The 23,972-nt window shown below is 41.2% G+C and overlaps 1 protein-coding gene across 3 annotated transcripts in view; it reads left to right on the top strand.

The window, feature by feature from the left end:
• Positions 1-2,466: 2,466 nt before the first annotated feature.
• The window catches only part of ptdss2 (phosphatidylserine synthase 2), a 44,934-nt gene continuing 23,428 nt past the window's right edge, over positions 2,467-23,972 (top strand). The window contains exons 1-4 of one of the 3 annotated variants that reach the window (XM_029758519.1): positions 2,467-2,562; positions 4,689-5,032; positions 22,247-22,348; positions 23,796-23,878. In XM_029758519.1, the coding sequence (XP_029614379.1) occupies positions 4,791-5,032; positions 22,247-22,348; positions 23,796-23,878 (427 nt within the window). In that variant the 5' untranslated portion in view covers positions 2,467-2,562; positions 4,689-4,790. Of the gene's footprint in view, positions 2,563-2,590; positions 2,776-4,105; positions 4,560-4,688; positions 5,033-22,246; positions 22,349-23,795; positions 23,879-23,972 lie in introns of those variants that run through there. The other 2 variants (XM_029758521.1, XM_029758520.1) reach the window with 2 other exon arrangements.

Here is a 23,972-nt window from a genome sequence, read left to right as displayed (position 1 = left end):
AGTTCATAAGGGGACTGAGCACGCACCCCTGAGGGGCCCCCATTTTAAGGATCAGCGTGGCGGATGTGTTGTTGCCTACCCTTATCACCTGGGTGCGGCCCGTCAGGAAGTCCAGGATCCAGTTGCAGAGGGAGACGTTTAGTCCCAGGGTCCTTAGTTTAGTGATGAGCTTTGAGGGCACTATGGTGTTGAATGCTGACCAATAGTCAATTAATAGCATTCTCACATAGGTGTTCCTTTTGTCCAGGTGTGAAAGGGCAGTGTGTGGTGCAATAGAGATTGCATCATCTGTGGATCTGTTGGGGCGGTATGCAAATCGGAGTGGGTCAAGGGTTTCTGGGATAATGGTGTTGATGTGAGCCATGACCAGCCTTTCAAAGCACTTATGGCTACCGACGTGAGTGCTACGGGTCGCTAGTCATTTGGGCAGGTTTGCTTAGTGTTTTTGGGCACAGGGATTATGGTGGTCTGCTTGAAACATGCTGGTATTACAGACTCAGACAGGGAGAGGTTGAAAATGTCAGTGAAGACACTTGCCAGTTAGTCAGCACATGCTCGGAGTACACATCCTGGTAATCCGTCTGGCCCTGCGGCCTTATGAATGTTGACCTGTTTAAAGGTCTTACTCACATCAGCTGCAGAGAGCGTGATCACACAGTCATCTGGAACAGCTGATGCTCTCATGCATGTTTCAGTGTTACTTGCCTCGAAGCGAGCGTAGAAGTAATTTAGCTCATCTGGTAGGCTCGTGTCACGGGGCAGCTCTCGGCTGTGCTTCCCTTTGTAGTCTGTAATAGTCTGTAATAGTTTGCAAGCCCTGGGTTAAGGTTAGGATTTAGGTTAAAGGGTTAAGGTTAGGGGAAGGGTTAGCTTATATGTTAAGTAGTTGAAAAGTAGCTAGAAAAAGTAGTAAGTAGTTGCAAAGTAATTTTTTTGGTAATAAGCTAAAATTTGAAAGTGGGCCAAGATTTGAGCATGCAACCTTTGGGTTGCTAGACGTTTATGTTATACGAGACCAGGCTGAACGATAGACAAGTTGATGAACAAATAAGCTACCAAAATGTCGGAATTTATAGGCAGAAACATATCTAAATCAGCAAAAAAATTATCCTGCACCTCCTGTCAAAAAAACGTTCCGCTGTCTCTGACTGTAGCCTACAGCATTTTTTCTATATTAGCGGGTCGGGTGTGAGCCTCAGATTTTCACTTGATCACATATAGTCCAGTGGTTGTGGATGGGTTATTAGCAATTGTGGGCAGCTGCAGGTGAACAAACAGCTGACCCATGCACCACTAGGAGGTATGGCTACACGAGAATAGCTGGAGATTAACTCCAGTTATACATTAACTCAAAGAAACTGTGTGGACGTAATTGTGTTGGGAAAGTTTGCTTTCTGTGTTGCACTGAAGAAATCCCCTCACTGGCCCTCTGCCAAAGATCATATTTGCTCAGTTCTTCTATTTCTATTTGGTTTGTTTTACGTAGACTTTGGAGACCTCATATTAGTACCTCATTAATTTAGTCTGGGACCGCAAGGCAAACAAAACAAAAAAACCTTTGAATTCATATGATATTGCAAAACTGTATGGATCAAAAGATAGGCTACATTATAGATTGACCATCTATCAGGCTATTATCAAATAAAACCAAGAGAAGAGCCAATAGTGTTAGTGGTTGGGTCAGCCAGTTGGACTGTGCAGTGGGTAAATGACCTTTGTGTTAAATCTCCAGCTCATCAGTGCTTGTTTGAACCCACACAAAAGGAAGATATAGATGGTGTGACACTTTTTGGAGATTTTCGCCAGGATTTCTGTAGGATATTCCATATTCAGTCTGGTGAACAGATGTTCGCTATGATAACCTTGTGCTATCTACACATTCAGTCAAAGATCACTCATGACAAGATCTATAACTTTTAGAAAAGTTTTTAACACTTTAGCCCAAGACATGTCGTGACAGAGGTGGAGTGACTAAGTATAAAAGAAGACAGACTGATTTTGAGGCGCTTAATCTGTTTTAGGCTATAGGCTAAAGGGGAATCAAGAACATTTGGGTTAATTTCAAATAGCTTTTGGCTATTCAGTTGTATTGTTGCCTGCCCTTAATTGTATTCACAAGAAATAAAGACAGACCTATTCTGCATTAATTGTAACCTGTCTTTTCTCCAGAATACATTTGAACACTCTTCAAATGTTCAAAAGAGAAACCATGGGGGAGATGTTTGAACCTGAAATTATGAATCACATAAAAATAGTATTGGTGAAGCTATGAGCTATATAATATATTTGATAGTCTTTACTTATACAGATTAGAAAATCAAGATCTATATAGATCTATGTCAGTAATATAGATATTCTTATTCACTATAAATATTCTAAAGAAAATCTTTGACACAGTGCAGTGGCACAGTTATATTTGAGTAAAATAAATGACGAAAACGACAAATTTGGTGACGCAATGGGATTATGTGTATGCTGATCCAGAAGGAAGTGACGACAAAAGCGGCCACCACAACATGTTCGTTCGCATCTCCTGAAATTATTTTCGAGGCAACGTTACAGGTAAGTTAGGTGGCAACAGTAGCTTTTTACACAAACTGGACGTTGCGTGGAGAGACAAGTATTTGTGGGGCACAACCTAAGAGGGGAGTCGCTTTATGTGATCAACCCGTCGTTTACAAGCCAATTATATGCGAATTTGACGACGCTCACATTTAATTTTTTTGTTCGCCAGTCATCACTCTAGATCGATAGACGGAATGCCCATGTGTCCAGGTTGGATTAGCTAACGTTAGCTACAGTAGCTAGCTTGGAGAGCTGTAGACACTGGGTCTGGCTTTATAGGCTATCATCAGTGGTTTGCAAATTGCGTAATGACTATCATTTATGTAACTATCCAGTTAGCCACAGTCTGACGTTGAACTGATGTATTTAGTTATCTTATTTGCAGTGACACAACATTTGCGGTGTATGAACAGTTGGAATAAGTGATACATTTCTTAGATTTGTGATGGATGGAAAATGGCTAGCTAGCTAGCTAGCGAGATGTTTTTTTTTCTTCAGCAATGTATCAATACGTTATTATAGCATAATCGTTGAGACATGGGAACATTTGTAGCAAGTCATCGCGTTGATATAAATGTATACGTTGTGTGAAGTTTGCTTTTCGTGTTGGCATGAAGTGTCTGGCCCGGGCATTTACAAGGTCAATTAGAGAGAAAAAAGCTCGCGGTATCACTGTGTTCTAACCTGTCATTCATGAAGGACCAGTGCTATCCGGGGTCCATTGGACGTCCCTACCCTAGCCCTCGATCGTGAATCTCAGTTCGATGACATACTATCCTCTCACCATTACAACATGGGAGGTTCATTTATCTATATCGTGTCCGGATGGGAAAGCCCCAAGTTAATTTCGGAACGGGTTCAATTTATATCTGTATTTGTGATAATGGTTTCCCTTTGTAGCCAATTCAATTGCAGTAATTCAATTTGGTAACATAATTGTACGTTTTAATCACTTAATAGCTATCAGTAAAAACGCGAACTAATTGGAAGGTCTTAGTTCACACAAGTAAAGGTAGACTATCATTATCATCCCTGCGTGAGGGAGAGAAATGAGAAAATATCTTAAAGATATGTGGGTTTTTGGTAACAGAATTAAAGGGGATACTTCGGGATTTTGGCAATGAGGCCATTCATCTACTCCTCACGAGTCCGATGAACTCGTGGATACCATTTGTATGTATCTGTGTCCAGTATGAAGGAAGTTACAAGTCGTGGATACCATTTGTATTTATGTGTCCAGTATGAAGGAAGTTACAACTCGTGGATACCATTTGTATGCATCTGTGTCCAGTATGAAGGAAGTTACATACAAATGGTATCCACGAGTTGTATCTGTGTCCAGTATGAAGGAAGTTACAGGTAGTTTAATGAGCCAATGCCAACTACCGTCAGCGCAATGAATGGAAGTCTATGGGTATATAGACTGTCAGTCATTGTGCTATCGCTTGTTAGCAATTGTGCTAGTTAGCAACATCCTTCAAACTGCACGCAGATAAATAAAATGGTATCCATGAGTTCTTCTTACTCTGGGGAAGTAGATAAAGGTCCTCATTGCCAAAATCCCGAAGTATTCCTGTAAGGTCCAGGGCAATGTTTCTTAAATGTACACAAGGCAAATAATTTCTCAATAACTAAATATAAGTGTTATTAGTTGGCAGGGGTCTTCAGCATTGTTATGTTTTGATGTATTTCTAGTACCTATTTAAAGGGATATTTAGGCAAGGAGGCCCCTTTATCTACTTCCGCAGAGTCAGATGAACTCGCGGATATCATTTTAATGTCTCTACGCACAGTAATGAAGGAACTTAGTGGTAGTTTTGCGAGCCAATCCTAACTAGCGTTTGCGCAATGACTCGAAGTCTTATGGTATCTGCTATCATACTAGCAGATACCACAGACTTGACTGGAAATCTATGGCAGGGTTTCCCAAACTCGGTCCAGAAGTCAAACCCTTTGCTTATTCCTAACTTTTAGGATGGAAAATCTTTGAAATGGTTATGTATGCTTTAATTTCTCAAATATAGACTCCTAACTTTCATTTGACACCAGATTTAACATGCTCCCATGAACTTCACATGTGCTTTTCAATTAACGGTGTGTTTTACTATCTCAACCTGCTTCAGATGCTGACAGACTTGGGAGGGGCTGTTTTGGATGACACGCAGTGAAATAACAAGATATTCTCAGGAAATAGCTATCTACTCAACCTAGGGATTCAGAACACAATGACCAAACCTGACTCGAAGAGGAGCAGCATGGCTCTTGTCACTGGCAGACCTGCCAATGCTGCGGAGGAGCAGGTCAATAATGGCTCATCTGACCCTTCAGTGTCCGGTTCTCCCCACCACGCAGTGACCCCGGCGACTCCAACCAAACACAAATCTGCTAAACAAGTCTCCCGAGACAACCTTTCTAGACGAAACACGGAGTCTGAAGTATTCGACGACGGAACCAACACCTTTTTCTGGTGAGTGCTGCTGATCAATGGCAGGTCATTTTATTCTCCCAAACTGAAGGCTGTCATTGTTGGCTATTGACGTGCCAGTGCCTGGGGCTCTTTAGAAAGTGACAGCTCTGCTTTTTATGTGGGCTATGAATTCAAGGTTAATTGTACATTTGTCACATGCCACTGGAATACAAGCTCAGACAGGTTTTTCATGCCCCCATGTATTTGTGATGGACATTTTGAGTATTTTTGGTGAGACAGATCTTTTGTCTCTGTTAAACTAAAAGCGACATGCCTAAAAAGTTACCTACCATTATCTCAGATTGTGAAATGTGAGTTCAATAAAAGAAAATGGAGCTTTTTTTTTAACACTTTGCAAAAATGATTATGGACCAGAATGAGGCTCTCTCCTCACTACCTATTGTTCCTGCAGTCAGGAATTACCATCTTCAGATAAGGTTTTTATAAGATATCTCCAGATGTATTGTTGTCTGGAGCTCAAAAAGTATTAGTAGCAGTATGCAAATCAGAGAGCCAAATGAACAGCTCTTTCACAGATGTGATTCGGATCTAAAATAAAATTATATTTGTCACATGCGCCGAATAAAACGGGTGTAGACTTAACTGTGAAATACTTATGAGCCCTTCCCAATGATGCAGAGTAAAATAAATTATAATAAAAGTAAATGGTAACACAAGGAATAAAATGCACAAGATGGAGCTATATACAGGGAGTACCAGATCAATGTACAGGGGTATGAGGTATTTGAGGTAGATTTGTACATTAAGGCAGGGTAAAGTGACGAGGCATCAGGATATATAAGAGTCAAATGAAGAACGGCGTTGCAGCAGCATATGATAAGTGTAAAAGTGTGTATTCAGGAAGTATTTATACCCCTTGACTTATTCCACATTTTGTTGTTACAGCCTGAATTCAAAATTGATTACATAGATTATTTTCTCACCCCCATCTGCACACAATACCCCATAATGACCAAGTGAAAATCATTTTCAATACATTTGCTAAAATGTCTAAAAACATAAATACAAAAATATCTCATTTACATAAGTATTCAAACCCGTGAGTCAATACTTTGTAGAAGCACCTTTGGCAGTGATTACAGCTGTGAGTCTTTCTGGGTAAGTCTCTAAGAGCTTTCTACACCTGGATTGTGCAACATTTGCCCATTTTATTAATTTTGAAATTCCTTCAGCTCTGTGTGAAATTTGTTTATTTGTTTATTATCATGCACCTGTCTTGAAATGGGGGCAGGGGAAAAAATACATGTCATCTATGCACTTAAATAGCGAATAGAGGATGCTTTTCTTGTGGTTAATTTTCATGCCCGCTAGGTAGGCTATACTCATGTTGTAAAGATAAGCAATGTGATTTAATATTTGCTCAATATCAGGAAAGTTGAGAAATCAATATAGTAGGCCTAGCCTATAGAATTCTGATGGGACCCTCTTTTTAATAGAAGCCATCACTCTGTTTTCTCATGCAATTGCATAGCCTTTTCGATTACGTTTACATTGATGTCAAAGTGATTAGGGGGACAATGGAGTGCTGAGTACGAGGCAGTTAGTAAGTTTGGTAGGCTACTAATGACCATCGGCAGCATCCGAGCTTTGAGAAGTCTGATTACTGTGACTAAACGGTCACATGGAATTTGACTACCTTCATGACTCGTGACTGGCGGTGTGACGGTAATAGTCACCGCCCTATGCCTGGCACCTACTACTATACCCCGTTCAAAGGCACTTCAATATTTTGTCTTGCCCATTCACCCTCTGAATGGTACACAATCCATGTCTCAATTGTCTCGAGGCTTAAAAATCTTTATTTAACCTGTCTCCTCCCCTTCATATACACTGATTTTGAAGTGGATTTAACAATTGACATCAATAAGGGATCATAGCTTTCACCTAGTCAGTCTGTCATGGTAAAAGGTGTGTTTTGTATATCTCTGTTATGCATGGGAATAATACATTTAATAACAATATGTTTACATACACCTTAGCCAAATACATTTTTTTTATAACCCAACCTTGATCTGTACTTCTCCAGAACTTTGTCCCTGACCTGTTTAGAGAGCTCCTTGGGCTTCATGGTGTCACTTGCTTAATGGTGTGGCAGACTCTGGGGCCTTTCAGAACGTGTGTGTGTACACACACACACACACACACACACACACACACACACACACACACACGGTTGAAGTCGTAAGTTTACATACACATTAGCCAAATACATTTAAACTCAGTCTTTCGCAATTCCTGACATTTAATCCAAGTAAAAATTCCCTTTTTTGGTCAGTTAGATTCACCACTTTATTTTAAGAATGTGAAATGTCAGAATAATAGTAGAGTGATTTATTTCAGCTCTTATTTCTTTCATCACATTCACAGTGGGTCAGAAGTTTACATACACTCAATTAGTATTTGGTAGCATTGCCTTTAAATTGTTTAACTTGGGTCAAATGTTTTGGGTAGCCTTCCACAAGCTTCCCCCATTCCTCCTGACAGAGCTGGTGTAACTGAGTCAGGTTTGTAGGCCTCCTTGCTCGCGCATGCTTTTTCAGTTCTGCCCACACATTTTCTGTAGGATGAGGTCAGGGCATTGTGATGGCCCCTCCAATATCTTGACTTTGTTGTCCTTAAGCCATTTTGCCACAACTTTGGAAGTATGCTTGGGGTCGTTGTACATTTGGTAGACCCATTTTCAACCAAGATTTAACTTCCTGACTGATGTCTTGAGATGTTGCTTCAATATATTCACATTTTCTTTCCTCATGATGCCATCTATTTTGTGAAGTGCACCAGTCCATCCTGCAGCAAAGCACCCCCGCAACATGATGCTGCCACCCCCGTGCTTCACGGTTGGGATGGTGTTCTTCAGCTTGCAAGCATCCCCCTTTTTCCTCCAAACATAAGTGGTCATTATTAGAGGTCGACTGATTCATCGGAATGGACGATTTAGTTAGGGCCGATTTTCAAGTTTTTGTAATCGGCATTTTTGGGCACCGATTATGGTCGCTTACATTGCACTCTACGAGGAGACTGCGTGGCAGGCTGACTTCCTGTTACGTGAGTGCGGCAAGGAGCCAAGGTAAGGTGCTAGCTAGCATTAAACTTATCTCATAAACTATCTTAACATAATCACTAGTTAACTACACATGGTTGATGATATCACTAGTTTATCTAGCTTGTCCTGCGTTGCATATAATCGATGCGGTGCCTGTAATTTATCATTGAATCACAGCCTACTTCGCCAAACGGGTGATTTAACAAGCGCATTTGCGAAAAAAGCAGTCGTTGCACCAAGGTGTACCTAACCATAAACATCAACACTTTTCTTAAAATCAATACACAAGTATATATTTTTAAACCTGCATATTTAGTTAATATTGCCTGCTAACATGAATTTCTTTTAACTAGGGAAATTGTGTCACTTCTCTTGCGTTCTGTGCAACAGAGTCAGGGTATATGCAGCAGTTTGGGCCGCCTGGCTCGTTGCAAACTAATTTGCCAGAATGTTGCATAATTATGACATAACATTGAAGGTTGTGCAATGTAACAGCAATATTTAGACTTATGGATGCCACCCGTTAGATAAAAAACGGAACGGTTCCGTATTTCACTGAAAGAATAAACGTTTTGTTTTCGAAAGGATAGTTTCCATTTGACCATATTAATGACCTAAGGCTCGTATTTCTGTGTTATAATTAAGTCTATGATTTGATAGAGCAGTCTGACTGAGCGGTGGTAGGCAGCAGCAGGCTCGTAAGCATTCATTCAAACAGCACTTTCCTGCGTTTGCCAGCCGCTCTTCGCAATGTATTGCGCTGTTTATGACTTCAAGCCTATCAACTCCCGAGATTAGGCTGGCAATACTAAAGTACCTATTAGAACATCCAATAGTCAAGGTATATTATTTATATATATGTGTGTGTGTGTGTATGTGTGTGTATATATGAACTACAAATGGTATAGAGAGAGAGAGTCCTATAATAACTACAGCCTAAAACTTCTTACCGGGTATACTGAAGACTCGTGTTAAAAGGAACCACCAGCTTTCATATGTTCTGAGCAAGAAACTTAAACGTTAGCTTTTTTACATGGTACATTTTTACATGGCACATTGCACTTTTACTTTCTTCTCCAACACTTTGTTTTTGCGTTATTTAAACCAAATTGAACATGTTTCATTATTTATTTGAGACTAAATTGATTTTATTGATGTATTATATTAAGTTAAAATAAGTGTTCATTGTTCATTCAGTATTGTTGTAATTGTCATTTTATATATGTCATTTTATATATAAAAAAATTGTCCGATTTAATTGGCATCGGCTTTTTTCGGTCCTTCAATAATCGGTATCGGTGTTGAAAAATCATAATCGGTTGGCCTCTAGTCATTATGGCAAAACAGTTCTATTTTTGTTTCATCAGACCAGAGGACATTTCTCCAAAAGGTACGATCTTTGTCACTGTGTGCAGTTGCAAACCGTAGTCTGGCTTTTTTATGGCAGTTTTGGAGCAGTGGCTTCTTCCTTGCTGAGCGGCCTTTCAGGTTATGTTGCTATAGGACTCGTTTTACTGTGGATATAGATACTTTTGTACCTGTTTGCTACAGCTTCTTCACAAGGTCCTTGGCTGTTCTGGGATTGATTTGCACTTTTAGCACCAACGTACGTTCATCTCTAGGAGACAGAACGCGTCTCCTTCCTGAGTGGTATAACGGCTGCGTGGTCCCATGGTGTTTATATTTGCGTACTATTGTTTGTACAGATGAACATGGTACCTTCAGGTGTTTGGAAATTGCTCCCAAGGATGAACCAGACATGTGGAGGTCTACATTTGTTTTCTTCTGAGGTCTTGGCTGATTTCTTTTGATTTTCCCTTGATGTCAAGCAAAGAGGCACTGCGTTTGAAGGTAGGCCTTGAAATACATCCACAGGTGCACCTCCAATTGACTCAAATTATGCCAATTAGCCTGTCGGAAGCTTCTAAAGCCATGACATCCTTTTCTGGAATTTTTCAAGCTGTTTAACGGCACAGTCAACTTACTAGAATTGTGATACAGTGAAAAAGTCTGTCTGTAAACAATTGTTAGAAAAATTACTTGTGTCATGCACAAAGTAGATGTCCTAAACGGCGTGCCAAAACTATAGTTTGTTAACAAGACATTTGTGGAGTGGTTGAAAAATGAGTTTTAATGACTCCAACCTAAGTGTATGTAAACTTCTGACTTCAACTGTATATCGACATAACCTGAAAGGCCGCTCAGCAAGGAAGAAGCCACTGCTCCAAAACCGGAATTAAAAAAGATATACTACGATTTGCAACTGCACATGGGAAAAAGATCTTACTTTTTGGAGAAATGTCCTCTTGTCTGATGAAACAAAAATAGAACTGTTTGGCCATAAATGACCATTGTTATGTTTGGAGGAAAAAGGGGGATGCTTGCAAGCTGAAGAACACCATCCCAACCGTGAAGCAAGGGGTTGGCAGCAGCATGTTGTGGGAGTGCTTTGCTGCAGGAAGGAGTGGTGCACTTTGCAAAATAGATGGCATCATGAGGTAGAAAATGATGTGCATATATATTGAAGCAACATCTCAAGACATCAGTCAAGAAGTTAAAGCTTGGTCGCAAATGGGTCTCCCAATGGACAATGACCCCAAGCATACTTCCAAAGTTGTGGCAAAATGGCTTATGGACAACAGTCAAGGTATTGGAGTGGCCATCACAAAGCCCTGACCTCAAGCCTATAGGACATTTGTGGGCATAACTGAAAAGGCGTGTGTGAGCAAGGAGGCCTACAAACCTGACTCAGTTACACCTGCTCTGTCAGGAGGAATGGGCCAAAATTCACCCAACTTATTGTGGAAGGCTACCCGAAACGATGTTTGATCCAAGTTAAACAATTTAAAGGCAATGTTACCAAATACTAATTGAGTGTACTGTATGTAAACTTCTCACCCACTGGGAATGTGATGAAAGAAATTATTCTCTACTATTCTGACATTTCACTTAAAATAAAGTGGTGTTCCTAACTGACCTAAGGCAGGACATTTTTACTATGATTAAATGTCAGGAATTGTGAAACTGAGTTGAAATGTATTTGGCTATGGTGTATGTAAACTTCTGACTTCAATTGTACCTGTGTGCGGTCTATATTATGTATATGAGATAATGTGACACTTAGATTGTACACAGTTGGACATTATTTAACTAATTCTGTGACTTCTGAAGGTAATTGTTTGCACCAGATCTTATTGAGGAGCTTCATAGCAATGGGGGTGAATACATATGCACGCACCACTTTTCGTTTTTTTATTTTTTAGAAAGTAACTTTTTTCACTTCACCAATTTTGACTATTTTGTGTGTCCATTACATGAAATCCAAATAAAAATCTATTTAAATTACAGGTTGTAATGTGACAAAATAGGAAAAACACCTAGGGGGATGAATAGTTTTGCAAGGCACTGTATATACATTGCGATTCCTTTCGAATGAGCAGCTGATCATGTGCAAAGTATTAGCATTTCCATGAGCATAGTTACAAGCTGTATGTGTGATGGTGAAGTCCTTTGTCTTTTCTCATGCTCTTTCTTACATGGCCCTCTCTCTTAATTTGGTTTTACATGCTGTCATATCGGTTTAGTCCGCTAGGGACCTTTCATTGCATTGGATTAGTAACCTATAACTATACTGTGTGTATGTAATTCTGTGTGATTATTTAGTTAGCTAGTAAATAAATAATTAAACCAATTTGTATCGCTGATTCATTTATGCTCGGGTTCTTGCAGATATCCAAAGATTTCGCGAAATTCAAAATGAGACTTATAGAAGATAACAATGCCTTGATGGCTGAATTGTAGGAGAGATCTTTTAGAGTTAATTCGAAAACGGTAACTCATGAAACAAACTTTTTCCTGGTGCCCCAAGATTGCTTATGTATTAATTGTTACATGAGTAATTTAATCATTGTTATAATTAAACATTGTTTTATCAATTCGATTAATTATCGTCATCACATTAATGATAGCCAAAGACGCAACACTACTTAGTGAATAGTGGAATGTGAGATAGGCTAGGCCTTAAAGCTAGTCAATTGGAGTGTGCTGATCTTTGTTTGGTGCCTGCATGGAAGGATGTCCCAGCAAGCTTTTCTCCCCAGTGGTTTGTTGTTAGGCAGGAGTCATATGAGGCTCTCTCCTGCCAAGTGGATTACAGAGGGAGAACAACAAAACCACATGCCCGCTCCATGACTCAACATCACCATCTTGTCATATCAGACCTATGCGATCTGCATACAACACCTTCTTTATGGCATGCGGCAGCTCTCTTTACTCCCCTCCATGTAGATTTATTGTTATCCCTTTCCCTCCCTCTCCTTCTATCACTTTACATGTCCAATTCAAGGATACTCTATTGATAGAACATTTTTGTAAATATTGCCAAAGCCAACTCGTTTGTTATTTTTCTCTCCGTGTCTCTCACAAACTCACTAGCTCACCTAGGGCTGGGCGATTTGGCCTAAAAATCAGATCAATTTTCTTTTCAAACTTATGGGCGACTTACGATATGCAGTGCATTTGTATAGTATTACATTTTACATTTTAGTCATTTAGCAGACGCTCTTATCCAGAGCGACTTACAGTAGTGAATGCATACATTTCATAAATGTTTTCTTCGTACTGGTCCCCCGTGGGAATCGAACCCACAACCCTGGCGTTGCAAACACCATGCTCTACCAACTGAGCCACACGGGACCCCTTCCTCTTTTCCACATTTTGTTACGTTACAGCCTTGTTCTAAAATGGATTACACACCAAAAAATCCTCATCAATCTACAGTTGTGGCCAAAAGTTTTGAGAATGACAAAAATAATAATTTACAGAAAGTCTGCTGCCTCAGTGTCTTTAGATATTTTTGTCAGATGTTACTATGGAATACTGAAGTATAATTACAAGCATTTCATAAGTGTCATAGGGTTTTATTGACAATTGCATGAAGTTGATGCAAAGAGTCTATTTGCAGTGTTGACACTTATTTTTCAAGACCTCTGCAATCTGCCCTGGCATGCTGTCAATTAACTTCTGGGCCACATCCTGACTGATGGCAGCCCATTCTTGCATAATCAATGCTTGGAGTTTGTCAGAATTTGTGGGTTTTTGTTTGTCCACCCGCCTCTTGAGGATTGACCACAAGTTCTCAATGGGATTAAGGTCTGGGGAGTTTCCTGGCCATGGACCCAAAATATCAATGTTTTGTTCCCCGAGCCACTAAGTTATCAATTTTGCCTTATGGCAAGGTGCTCCATCATGCTGGAATTGTTCGTCACCAAACTGTTCCTGGATGGTTGGGAGAAGTTGCTCTCGGAGGATGTGTTGGTACCATTCTTTATTCATGGCTGTGTTCTTAGGCAAAATTGTGAGTGAGCCCACTCCCTTGGCTGAGAAGCAACCCCACACATGAATGGTCTCAGGATGCTTTACTGTTGGCATGACACAGGACTGATAGTAGCGCTCAACTTGTCTTCTCCGGGCAAGCTTTTTTCCGGATGCCCCAAACAATCGGAAAGGGGATTCATCAGATGGAATGACTTTACCCCAGTCCTCAGCAGTCCAATCCCTGTACCTTTTGCAGAATCAGTCTGTCCCTGATGTTTTTCCTGGAGAGAAGTGGCTTCTTTGCTGCCCTTCTTGACACCAGGCCATCCTCCAAAAGTCTTCGCCTCACTGTGCATGCAGATGCACTCACACCTGCCTGCTGCCATTCCTGAGCAAGCTCTGTACTGGTGGTGCTCCGATCCCGCAGCTGAATCAACTTTAGGAGCTTGCTGGACTTTCTTGGGCGCCCTGAAGCTGCCTTCACAACAATTGAACTGCTCTCCTTGAAGTTCTTGATGATCCGATAAATGGTTGATTTAGGTGCAATCTTACTGGCAGCAATATCCTTTCCTGTGAAGCTTTTTTGTGTGCAAAGCAATGATGACGGCACGTGTTTCCTTGCAGGTAACCATGATTGACAGAGGAAGAACAATGATTCCATGCACCACCCTCCTTTTCAAGCTTCCAGTCTGTTATTCGAACTCAATCAGCATGAGAGAGTGATCTCCAGCCTTGTCCTCATCAACACTCACACCTGTGTTAACGAGAGAATCACTGACATGTCAGCTGGTCCTTTTGTGGCAGGGCTGAAATGCAGTGGAAATGTTTTTGTTGGGATTCAGTTCATTTTCATGGAAAAGAGGGAGTTTGCAATTCATCTGATCACTCTACATAACATTCTGGAGTATATGCAAATTGCCATCATGCAGACTTTGAAATGTATATTTGTGTCATTCTCAAACCTTTTGGCCACGACTGTACATACAATACCCCATAATGACAAAGCAAAAACATTTTTATTTTTTGCAAATGTATTAAAAATATAAAAACATACATTATTTACATAAGTATTCAGACCCTTTGCTATAAGACTTGAAATTGAGCTCAGGTGCATCCTGTTTTCAATTAATCATCCTTTCAGTTTCTACAATTTTATTGGGGTCCACCTGTGGTAAAGTACATTTATTGGACATGATTTTGGAAAGGCGCACACCTGTCTAAATAAGGTCCCACAGTTGACAGTGCACGTCAGAGCAAAAACCAAGCCATGAGGTTGAAGGAATTGTCCGTAGAGCTACGAGACATGATTGTGTCGAGGCACAGATCTGGGGAAGGGTACCATTAACATTTCTGCATCATTTAAGGTCCCCAAGAACACAGTGGCCTCCATTCTTGAATGGAAGAAGTTTGGAACCACCAAGACGCTTCCTAGTGCTGGCTGCCCTGCCAAACTGAGCAATCGGGGGAGAAGGACTTTGGTCAGGGAGATAACCAAGAGTCCAATGGTCACTCTGACATATCTTCAGAGTTCCTCTGTGGAGATGGTTGTCCTTCTGTAAGTTTCTCCCATCTCTGCACCACTCCACCTATCAGGCCTTTGTGGTAGAGTGGCCAGACGGAAGCCACTCAGTAAAAGGGACATGATAGCCTGCTTGGAGTTTGCCAAAAGCTACCTAAAGGACTTTGACCATGAGAAACCAAATTCTCTGGTCTGATTGAACTCAATGGCTTGAATGCCAAGCGTCACGTCTGGAGGAAACCTGGCACCATCCCTATGGTGAAGCATGGTGGTAGCAGTATCATGCTGTGGGATGTTTTTCAGTGGCAGGGACTGGGAGTCTAGTCAGGAAAGATTAACTGATCAAAGAACTGAGAGATCATTGATGAAGACCTCCAACTGGGGCGAAGGTTCACCTTCCAACAGGACAACGACCCTAAGACAATGCAGGAGTGGCTTCGGGACAAAATATTCCACTGATTTCAAATCTCGGTCCTCCAGAAAGTGAAGAGCTAAATATTTGCAGTTCTACTACATGATATCTTGTGGAGAGCTAAATGTCCTTGAGTGGCCTAGCCAGAGCCCGGACTTGAACCCAATCAAACATCTCTGGAGGCGTTCCCCATCCAACCTGACAGAGCTTGAGAGGATCTGCAGAGAAGAATGGGAGAAATTCCCCAACTACAGGTGTGCCAAGCTTTTAGTGTCATATCCAAGAAGACTGAAGGCTGTAATCGCTGCCAAAGGTGCTTCTTCAAAGTTCTGAGTAAATGGTCAGATTACTTATGTAAATGTGACCCGTTTCAGAAAACTAGGCATATGTTGCGTGTCTACTTCACAGGAGAGCCATTTTGAACGTAAACTTATTTTTTTCCAGAAATGCCTTCTGGAACATGAACTTTCATGTGCCTTATAACAAACTTGTATTCCATCTGGAAATATGAATTACATTTTTTAATTGAGCCTAGTTGATTTAGCCACGGAGAAAGACAGGAATCTTCCCGCTAGCCCATGATTGGCTGAGAATGCATTGACTGGACATGCAAAGATGAGTTTGGATTGATATGCCATGTATCACACTTCTGTCTATAACATGAGCTGGTCAGAATGTGTAGGTCATCCTTTCTAATGGGTCTTTTTTTTAAAGATATCATGTAGTAGAACTGCAAAAATGTAGCTCGTCACTTTCTGGAGGACCGAGTTCTGGAATCAGTGGAATTTTTTGTATGATAGCCAAGGAGATGGAGAAAATTCTGCCGTTTTGATTGCAAAAATGCAAAGGGAGTCAGAACACACAAGGCTGTTGTGTAAATCACCTGTGTCCGGATTACATCTTCAAACTAAGGTCATCCGTGACAGAGGGAGAAGCGTCTGTCCTTGTAAGATATTATACTTATCTAATTTTGTCAGTCGTTTTCGTTTCAAGTTAAAGCGTACTGTTAGCTAGCAATCTTAACCCAGCTGGCTTTCTTTTTTTCCCTATGGTCCACGATCAGCTCCTTTGTCTTGCTCACGTTGAGGGACAGGTCGTTTTCCTGGCACCACACTGCAGGTCTCTGACCTCCCTACAGGCCGTCGTCATTGTTGGTAATCCGGCCTACCAATGTTGTGTCGTCAGAAATCTTAATGATGGTGTTGGAGTCATGTTTGGCCACGCAGTCGTGGGTGATTAGGGAGTACGGGAGTGGACTAAGCATGCACCCCTGAGGGGCCCCAGTGTTGAGGATTAGAGTGGTCTACCATTACCACCTGGTGGTGGCCTGTCAGGAAGTCCAGGATCCAGTTGCAGAGGGAGGTGTTTGGTCAAAGGGTCCTTAGCTTAGTGATGAGTTTTGTTGTCACTATGGTGTTGAATGCTGAGCTGTAGTCAATGAACAGCATTCTCACATTGGTGTTTTCTTTTGTCCAGCTGGGAAAGGGCAGTGTGGAGTGATTGCCTCATCTGTGGATCTGTTGGGGCGGTATGTGAATTGGAGTGGGTCTAGGGTTCCGGGAGGATGCTGTTGATGTGAGCCATGACCAGCTTTTCAAAGCACTTCATGGCTACCGACGTGAGTGCTACGGGCGGTAATCATTTAGGCAGGTTATCTTCGCTTCCTTGGGCACATGGACTATGGTGGTCTGCTTGAAACATGTAGGTATTATAGACTTGGTCAGGGAGAGGTTGAAAAATGTCAGTGAAGACACATGCCAGTTGGTCCGCACATGCTTTGAGTACACGTACTGGTAATCCGTCTGGCCCCACAGCTTTGAATTTTGACCTGTTTAAAGGTCTTGCCCACATCGGCTACGGAGAGCGTGATCACGCAGTCGGCCGGAACAGCTGGTGCTCTCATGCATGCTTCAGTGTTGATTGTCGTATTTAGCTCGTCTGGTAGGTTCGTTTCACTGGGCAGCTCCCGGCTGGGTTTCCCTTCGTAGTCTATTCATTTTCAAGCCCTGCCACATTCACTAATATTGACTAGAGGTTGACCGATTATGATTTTTCAACGCCGATACCGATTATTGGAGGGCCAAAAAAGCCGCTACCGATTTTAATCGGGCAATTTTATTTTTATTTTATTTTTTTATTTTTATTTATTTTTATTTGTTTTTATTTTTTTATTTTTTTATTTATTTTTTTGTAATGACAATTACAACAATACTGAATGAACACTTATTTTAACTTAATATAATACATCAATAAAATCAATTTAGCCTCAAATAAATAATGAAACATGTTCAATTTGGTTTAAATAATGCAAAACAAAGTGTTGGAAAAGAAAGTAAAAGTGCAATATGTGCCATGTAAGAAAGCTAATGTTTAAGTGCCTTGCTCAGAACATGAGAACATATGAAAGCTGGTGGTTCCTTTTAACATGAGTCTTCAATATTCCCAGGTAAGAAGTTTTAGGTTGTAGTTATTATAGGACTATTTCTCTCTACGATTTGTATTTCATATACCTTTGACTATTGGATGTTCTTATAAGCACTTTAGTATTGCCAGTGTAACAGTATAGCTTCCGTCCCTCTCCTCGCTCAAACCAGGAACACATCGACAACAGCCACCCTCGACGCAGCGTTACCCATGCAGAGGAAGGGAAACAACTACTCCAAGTCTCAGAGCGAGTGACGTTTGAAACGCTATTACCGTGCACCCGGCTAACTAGCTAGCCATTTCACATCGGTTACACCAGCCTAATCTTGGGAGTTGATAGGCTTGAAGGGGTGGGTATAATTTGTGGAACGTTTCAACAGGAATCTGTTCCAAAAACCGTAAAGTGAAAGGTTGCCAACCAACAACGCATACAAACCTAGCTAACTAGCTGCCGAATAGGCATCAACTCACCACGTAGCTTATTCTTAATGTTTGTCAATAGGCAAACAGACATGTGACACCACTCACTACCCGGTATCTTATTCTGCCGCTATACAACTTTGTATGCGTTGTTTTTTGGAAACCTTGTTATTTACGAAGTTTTTGGAATAGATTCCTGTTGGAACGTTCCACAAATTATACCCACCCAGGTTGAAGTCATAAACAGCGCAATGCTTGAAGCACAGCGAAGGGCTGTTTGAATGAATGCTTACGAGCCTGCTGCTGCCTACCACCGCTCAGTCAGACTGTTCTATCAAATCATAGACTTAATTATAATATAATAAACACACAGAAATACGTGCCTTAGTTTCCGGATTCGACCATATTAATGACCTATCATCTCGAAAACAAAAGTTTTTTTCTTTCAGTGACATATGGAACCGTTCCGTATTTTATCTAACGGGTGGCTAAGTCTAAATATTCCTGTTAGGCATTGGTGTTTATGGTTAGGTACGTTGGTGCAACGACAGTACTTTTTTCGCAAATGCGCTTGTTAAATCAACACCCGTCTGTCGAAGTTGGCTGTGATTCAATGAAAATTAACAGGCACCGCATCGATTATATGCAACGCAGGACACGTTAGATAAACTAGTAATATCATCAACCATGTGTAGTTAACTAGTGATTATGTTAAGGTTGATAGTTTTTTTATAAGTATAATGCTAGCTAGCAACTTACCTTTGCTTCTTGCTGCCCTCGCGTTACAGGTAGTCAGCCTGTTAACCCTTGTGGAGTGTAATGTAAGGCAGGTGGTTAGAGCGTTGGACTGGTAACCGAAGGTTGCAAAAACCAATCCCCCCTGAACAAGGCAGTTAACCCCCGTTTCTAGGCCGTCATTGTAAATAAGAATGTGTTCTTAATCTGACTTGCCTAGTTAAATAAAGGTGTAAAAAAAAAAATTATAATAATAATATGAAAAAAATATTTTAAAAAAACAGCAAATCGGTGGCCAAAAATACCGATTACCGATTGTTATGAAAACTTGAAATCGGCCCCAATTAATCGACCATTCCGATTAATCGGTCGACCTCTAATATTGACTCACTTCTTGCATCAGGCATTATAGAAAATAGACAGTTCTCGAAACAATCTCTCAATCACAAGCCCACATGCTAATCAGTAGCTAGCTGATCTTTATATTTCAAGTTTAGCCAACTTAGACATTTTTGCTAGCTAACAAGGCAGAATAGTTGAATACACACCCTTCTGTTTGAATAGCATGCTAGCCTGTCCACTTTGTTCAGATTTGAAATCAAGTGGCCTACCTTATTTCTCACAATGATTGCACATTTATAAAACAGACTTGACAGGTAGTATAACAGTTTTTGGCTAAAATGCTTCTAGCGGTACGTGGTACAGCAATGCCATGTGTGACAAATTAAGCATTAATTTTCCAGAATCAATGTTCATTGATTCTTCCCTTTTAGTAGTGTCTGCTTTGAGGAGTATCGTTAGAAAGGTTATCTTCTCTGTTACAGTAAAATGTCTCAATGTGTTCCGGTGTCCATATGAGACCAAACCTCAAATGCAAATAGCCAGTTGAAACCACTTGTCAGTGAGGACGAAGTGTTCTCATCTTTGTTGTTTTGAGTGGCACAGGGAGGGGCTGTGTGTGTGAAGAGGCGAAAGGATTTCACTCTTGCCAAAATCTGTCCAATGTGTTTCATTGGGCTTATTCTGTCCAATGTGCTTGACAGATCCAATGTGTTTCAATGGGCTTATTTTGGACCTAAGCTTGTCGCCTGCCTTTGGGGCAATGATTCCCATTGTTTGGGCGAAGACATGAGCATCTTGTCAGTATACAGTGCCTTCAGAAAGTATTCACACCCCTTGACTTTTTCCACGTTTTGTTACAAAGTGGGATAAAAATGAATTTGATTGTCTCTTTTGTCAATGATCTACACTCAATACTCTGTCAAAGTGGAGAAAATGTTTATTTTTGTTTTCTTTATGGAAAAGTAGACCCCATCTTTATTTGATAAGTATTCAGCCTGTGAGCCAATACATGTTAGAATCACCTTTGGCAGAGATTACTGCTGCGAGTCTTTCTGGGTAAGTCTGTGTTTTGCAGACCTTGATTGTACAATATTTGCCCATTCTTTAAAAAATTATTCAAGATCTGTCAAGTTGGTTGTTATCATTGCGAAACAGTTATTTTATAGTCTTGCCATAGATTTGCAAGACGATTTTAAGTCAAAACTGTAACTAGGCTACTCAGGAACATTCAATGTTGTCTTGGTAAGCAGCTCCAGCGTAGATTTGGCTTTGTGTTTTAGGTAGTTCAAATCAAACTTTATTTGCCACCTGCGCCGAATACAAGTGCAAACTTTTACCGTGAAAGGTGTCCTGCTGAAAGGTGAATTTGTCTCCCCAGTGTCTGTTGGTTAAGACCATGGTGCTTGCCTACGGAGCTGTGAGGGGAACGGCACCTCCATACCTTCAGGCTCTGATCAGGCCCTACACCCAAACAAGGGCACTGCGTTCATCCACCTCTGGCCTGCTGGCCCCCCTACCTCTGAGGAAGCACGGTTCCCGCTCAGCCCAGTCCAAACTATTCGCTGCTCTGGCACCCCAATGGTTGTTTATCCTCCTTTATCTCTTAACACAGCCATTAAACTCTAACCGTTTTAATCATCATTGGCCTCATGGGGAAATCCCTGAGCGGTTTCCTCCTCCTCCGGCAACTGAGTTAGGAAGGGCGCCTGTCTTTGTAGTGACTGGGTGTGTTGATACACCATCCAAAGTCTAATTAACTGCACCATGCTCAAAGGGATATTCAATGTCTGCTTTTTTTTTTAACCCATCTATCAATAGATGCCCTTTGTGGAAAACCTCCCTGGTCTTTGTGGTTTAAGCTGTGCTTGAAATTCACTGCTTGACTGAGGAACCTTTACAATTATCAGTATGTGTGAGGTGTAGAGCTGAGGTAGTCATTCAAAAGCATGTTAAACACTATTAATGCACACCGAGTGAGTCCATGCAACTTATTTAGACTTTTGTTTTACTCTTGAACTTATTTAGGCTTGCCATAAGATTGAATACTTATTGACTCAAGATATTTCAGCTTTTCATTTGTAAACACAATTTTAAAATAAATATTTAAATCCACTTTGACATTCTGGGGTGTTGTGTATAGATCAGTGACACAATCTCAATTCAGTCGATTTTAAGTTAAGGCTGTTACACAACAAAATGTGGAAAAAATCTAGGGGTGTGAATACTTTCTGAAGGTACTGTGTATGCAGATCTCTGGTGTAAATGGGGAAGGTGCACCTAGCACAGAAGGAGATGAGACCAAAAAGACCACATGAGAACAAGCGGGCATAAACGCTCAATTTTTTTTCGTGTTTGGAATATCGCGCTAAAACATAAGTCCAAATGAATTCGATATATCGCCTAGCCCTATTCTCACCCCCTCTCGCTCAAGAATGCTGGCAGGCAGGCATCCTATCTCAGAGGGATTCTGTGACCCCTGCGCTCAATGTCCTCTCCTATTCTTCCACCCTTCTCCCTCCTTCCCCTATCGCTCTTTCACACCATTTACCCTCTTGAACAACCTCCAACCGATCATTCACATTCCCTCAGTGTTTTTTCTCTTCTCTGCCCCTACCAGGCTTTTTAGTTAATCAGTGTCTGTAGATTGTGTGTGTGTGGTAGGTACATTCTTGAAACATGCAATGTGGCCTGTTCATATGTAGCACACTGAACTGTGGAGAAAAGGGAACTCTCTTAAGTGTACTCAAACTAGGATGCTGTATGGAGGAATGGTATAACAGCCCAGTATCAGCACATGCATGGCAAAGTGGAGATTAACTATCTGTTGTCATTGAACTGAATTCGCCCAAGAATCTCAACTCTCTCTTTCACACATACACTACACTCTTAGTCACTTCTGCTCATTGCATGTCCAGCTAATGAATGTTGCTGATTCTTCTTGCCACACTGTCATTGATTACCATTCTCTCTCTCTCATTGCAGGAGAGCACATACAGTCACTGTGCTTTTCATTCTCACATGCGTGTTGGTCTATGTCACTCTGTTGGAGGAGACACCCCAGGATACGACGTACAACACTAAAAGGTCAGCCATTCAGTTACGCACTCACGATGTCTCTTCCATGACGTGTTATATAATCATGCAGCACACACACACACACACACACGCGCACACACACACTTAGTCATGACTGCTTGTGTGAAATGAATCGCTTCCACCTCCAACAGCCAGTCACCTTCAGCCCAGCTGGCTTGTAGCACAGTCAGCACACAGACTTTTAGGTTCCTCCTTTATTTTTAGCTTTGACTGTTCCATTCTTGAGCACTTTTTTGAAATGTCAAAATATATATTGCACGGTAATAAGTGCTCAACTCTTACTAAGTTCTGTAGCGTAAAGATGCTGTGAAGCCTAGTAGAAATCGCACTATTATGAAAGAGATGGCCAGCACTTAAGCAAATTAAATATTAACGGCTGTTGGAGAATACATCTAAGATTGCAAGACATAGATATAATGTAGGAAAAAGCTAGGTATTGACTAATGGATGCTTTGGAGAGCAAAGGACTGTTTCTATTCCCCCCTGCTTTTGTACTAGTCATTAACATATACTTTTTTTTGTACATTTTGGGACTATAATGGAAGTAAGAACTTTAAGCGCCTTTGCAAGGTCTTAAGCCATTTCAGTGAGTTTTGCGAGCAGAGGAATTTGGCAGCATTGGGGAGTCTTCAGACGAAGTGTGTTTGCACGCTTGTTTCTGTGTGTTGGCGTTACTTAGGAAGGCATTAATCCCAACCAGCTATTCCTGTTATCTGTACTGACAATCCGACGGTCATTAACGGGATTTGCCGTTGTCAGCGAGGCCCAGCTCGCCTGGGAGATTAGAGCCCACTACATCTTCTTCCCCCCCGGGTCACAACCGACGGCACTGCCCTACTGTATGCCTGGCTGAACGCCTTCACCTGAATGTACTGATCCCCTGGGGGTGGTTGTCTCACTCACCTTGGCTTTCTCACCTTATCGCCTCTTCAGTCATGTGCACTGCTCTGAAAAGACATGATAGGTAAAAGCACCCATGCCCTCCTAGGCATAATGCCGTTTGCAATATTGTTTGTGTTGATTTAGGTCTCTTAGATGAGTGTGGTGAAAGGAGAGGAGGCTGTGTAGATTGAGATACAACCCAGAAGACCTTATAGCTAGCATGTCACGTATACTCAGCTTGCCTGGGCCCTGTCCTTAACTTGCCTGGTCTTCGACCTCTAAAACTTGCTCTTTCACCCACCTTGACCTACAGAACAACCTCTAAGGAGGGTTGAAAGTAAAATTATGATTTATGCTCTTTAGCCAAAACATTGGTCAAATAATGATATTTCAATGCAAACCATGAATTCCAGTCCATGTATATAGATGTCATAATCTTATGTATATTCCCAGGCTATTGTATATTTTAGTCGTCCTGTAAAGAGGACTGAGCTGTGTGTGAGTTTATCATTAGTTATTATATTTACTTAAGTCTGCTTGTGTTTTCTACCAGAGGGATTGTGGCCAGCATCCTAGTGTTCCTCTGCTTTGGAGTGACACAAGCCAAAGATGGCCCATTCACCAGACCACATCCAGGTAACACAACCTCCACCTGCAGTGCAAATACTCTTCACATTTCTGCTTCTTTGTGCTGTTGTGCTTCAGTTAATACGAGCCTGCCAGTCCTTCG

Source organism: Salmo trutta, chromosome 7 (genome assembly GCF_901001165.1).
Source record: "Salmo trutta chromosome 7, fSalTru1.1, whole genome shotgun sequence".
NCBI lineage: Eukaryota > Metazoa > Chordata > Actinopteri > Salmoniformes > Salmonidae > Salmo > Salmo trutta.
Note: the sequence above shows the minus strand (reverse complement) of the source record. Positions and strands in the feature narration are given on the sequence as shown.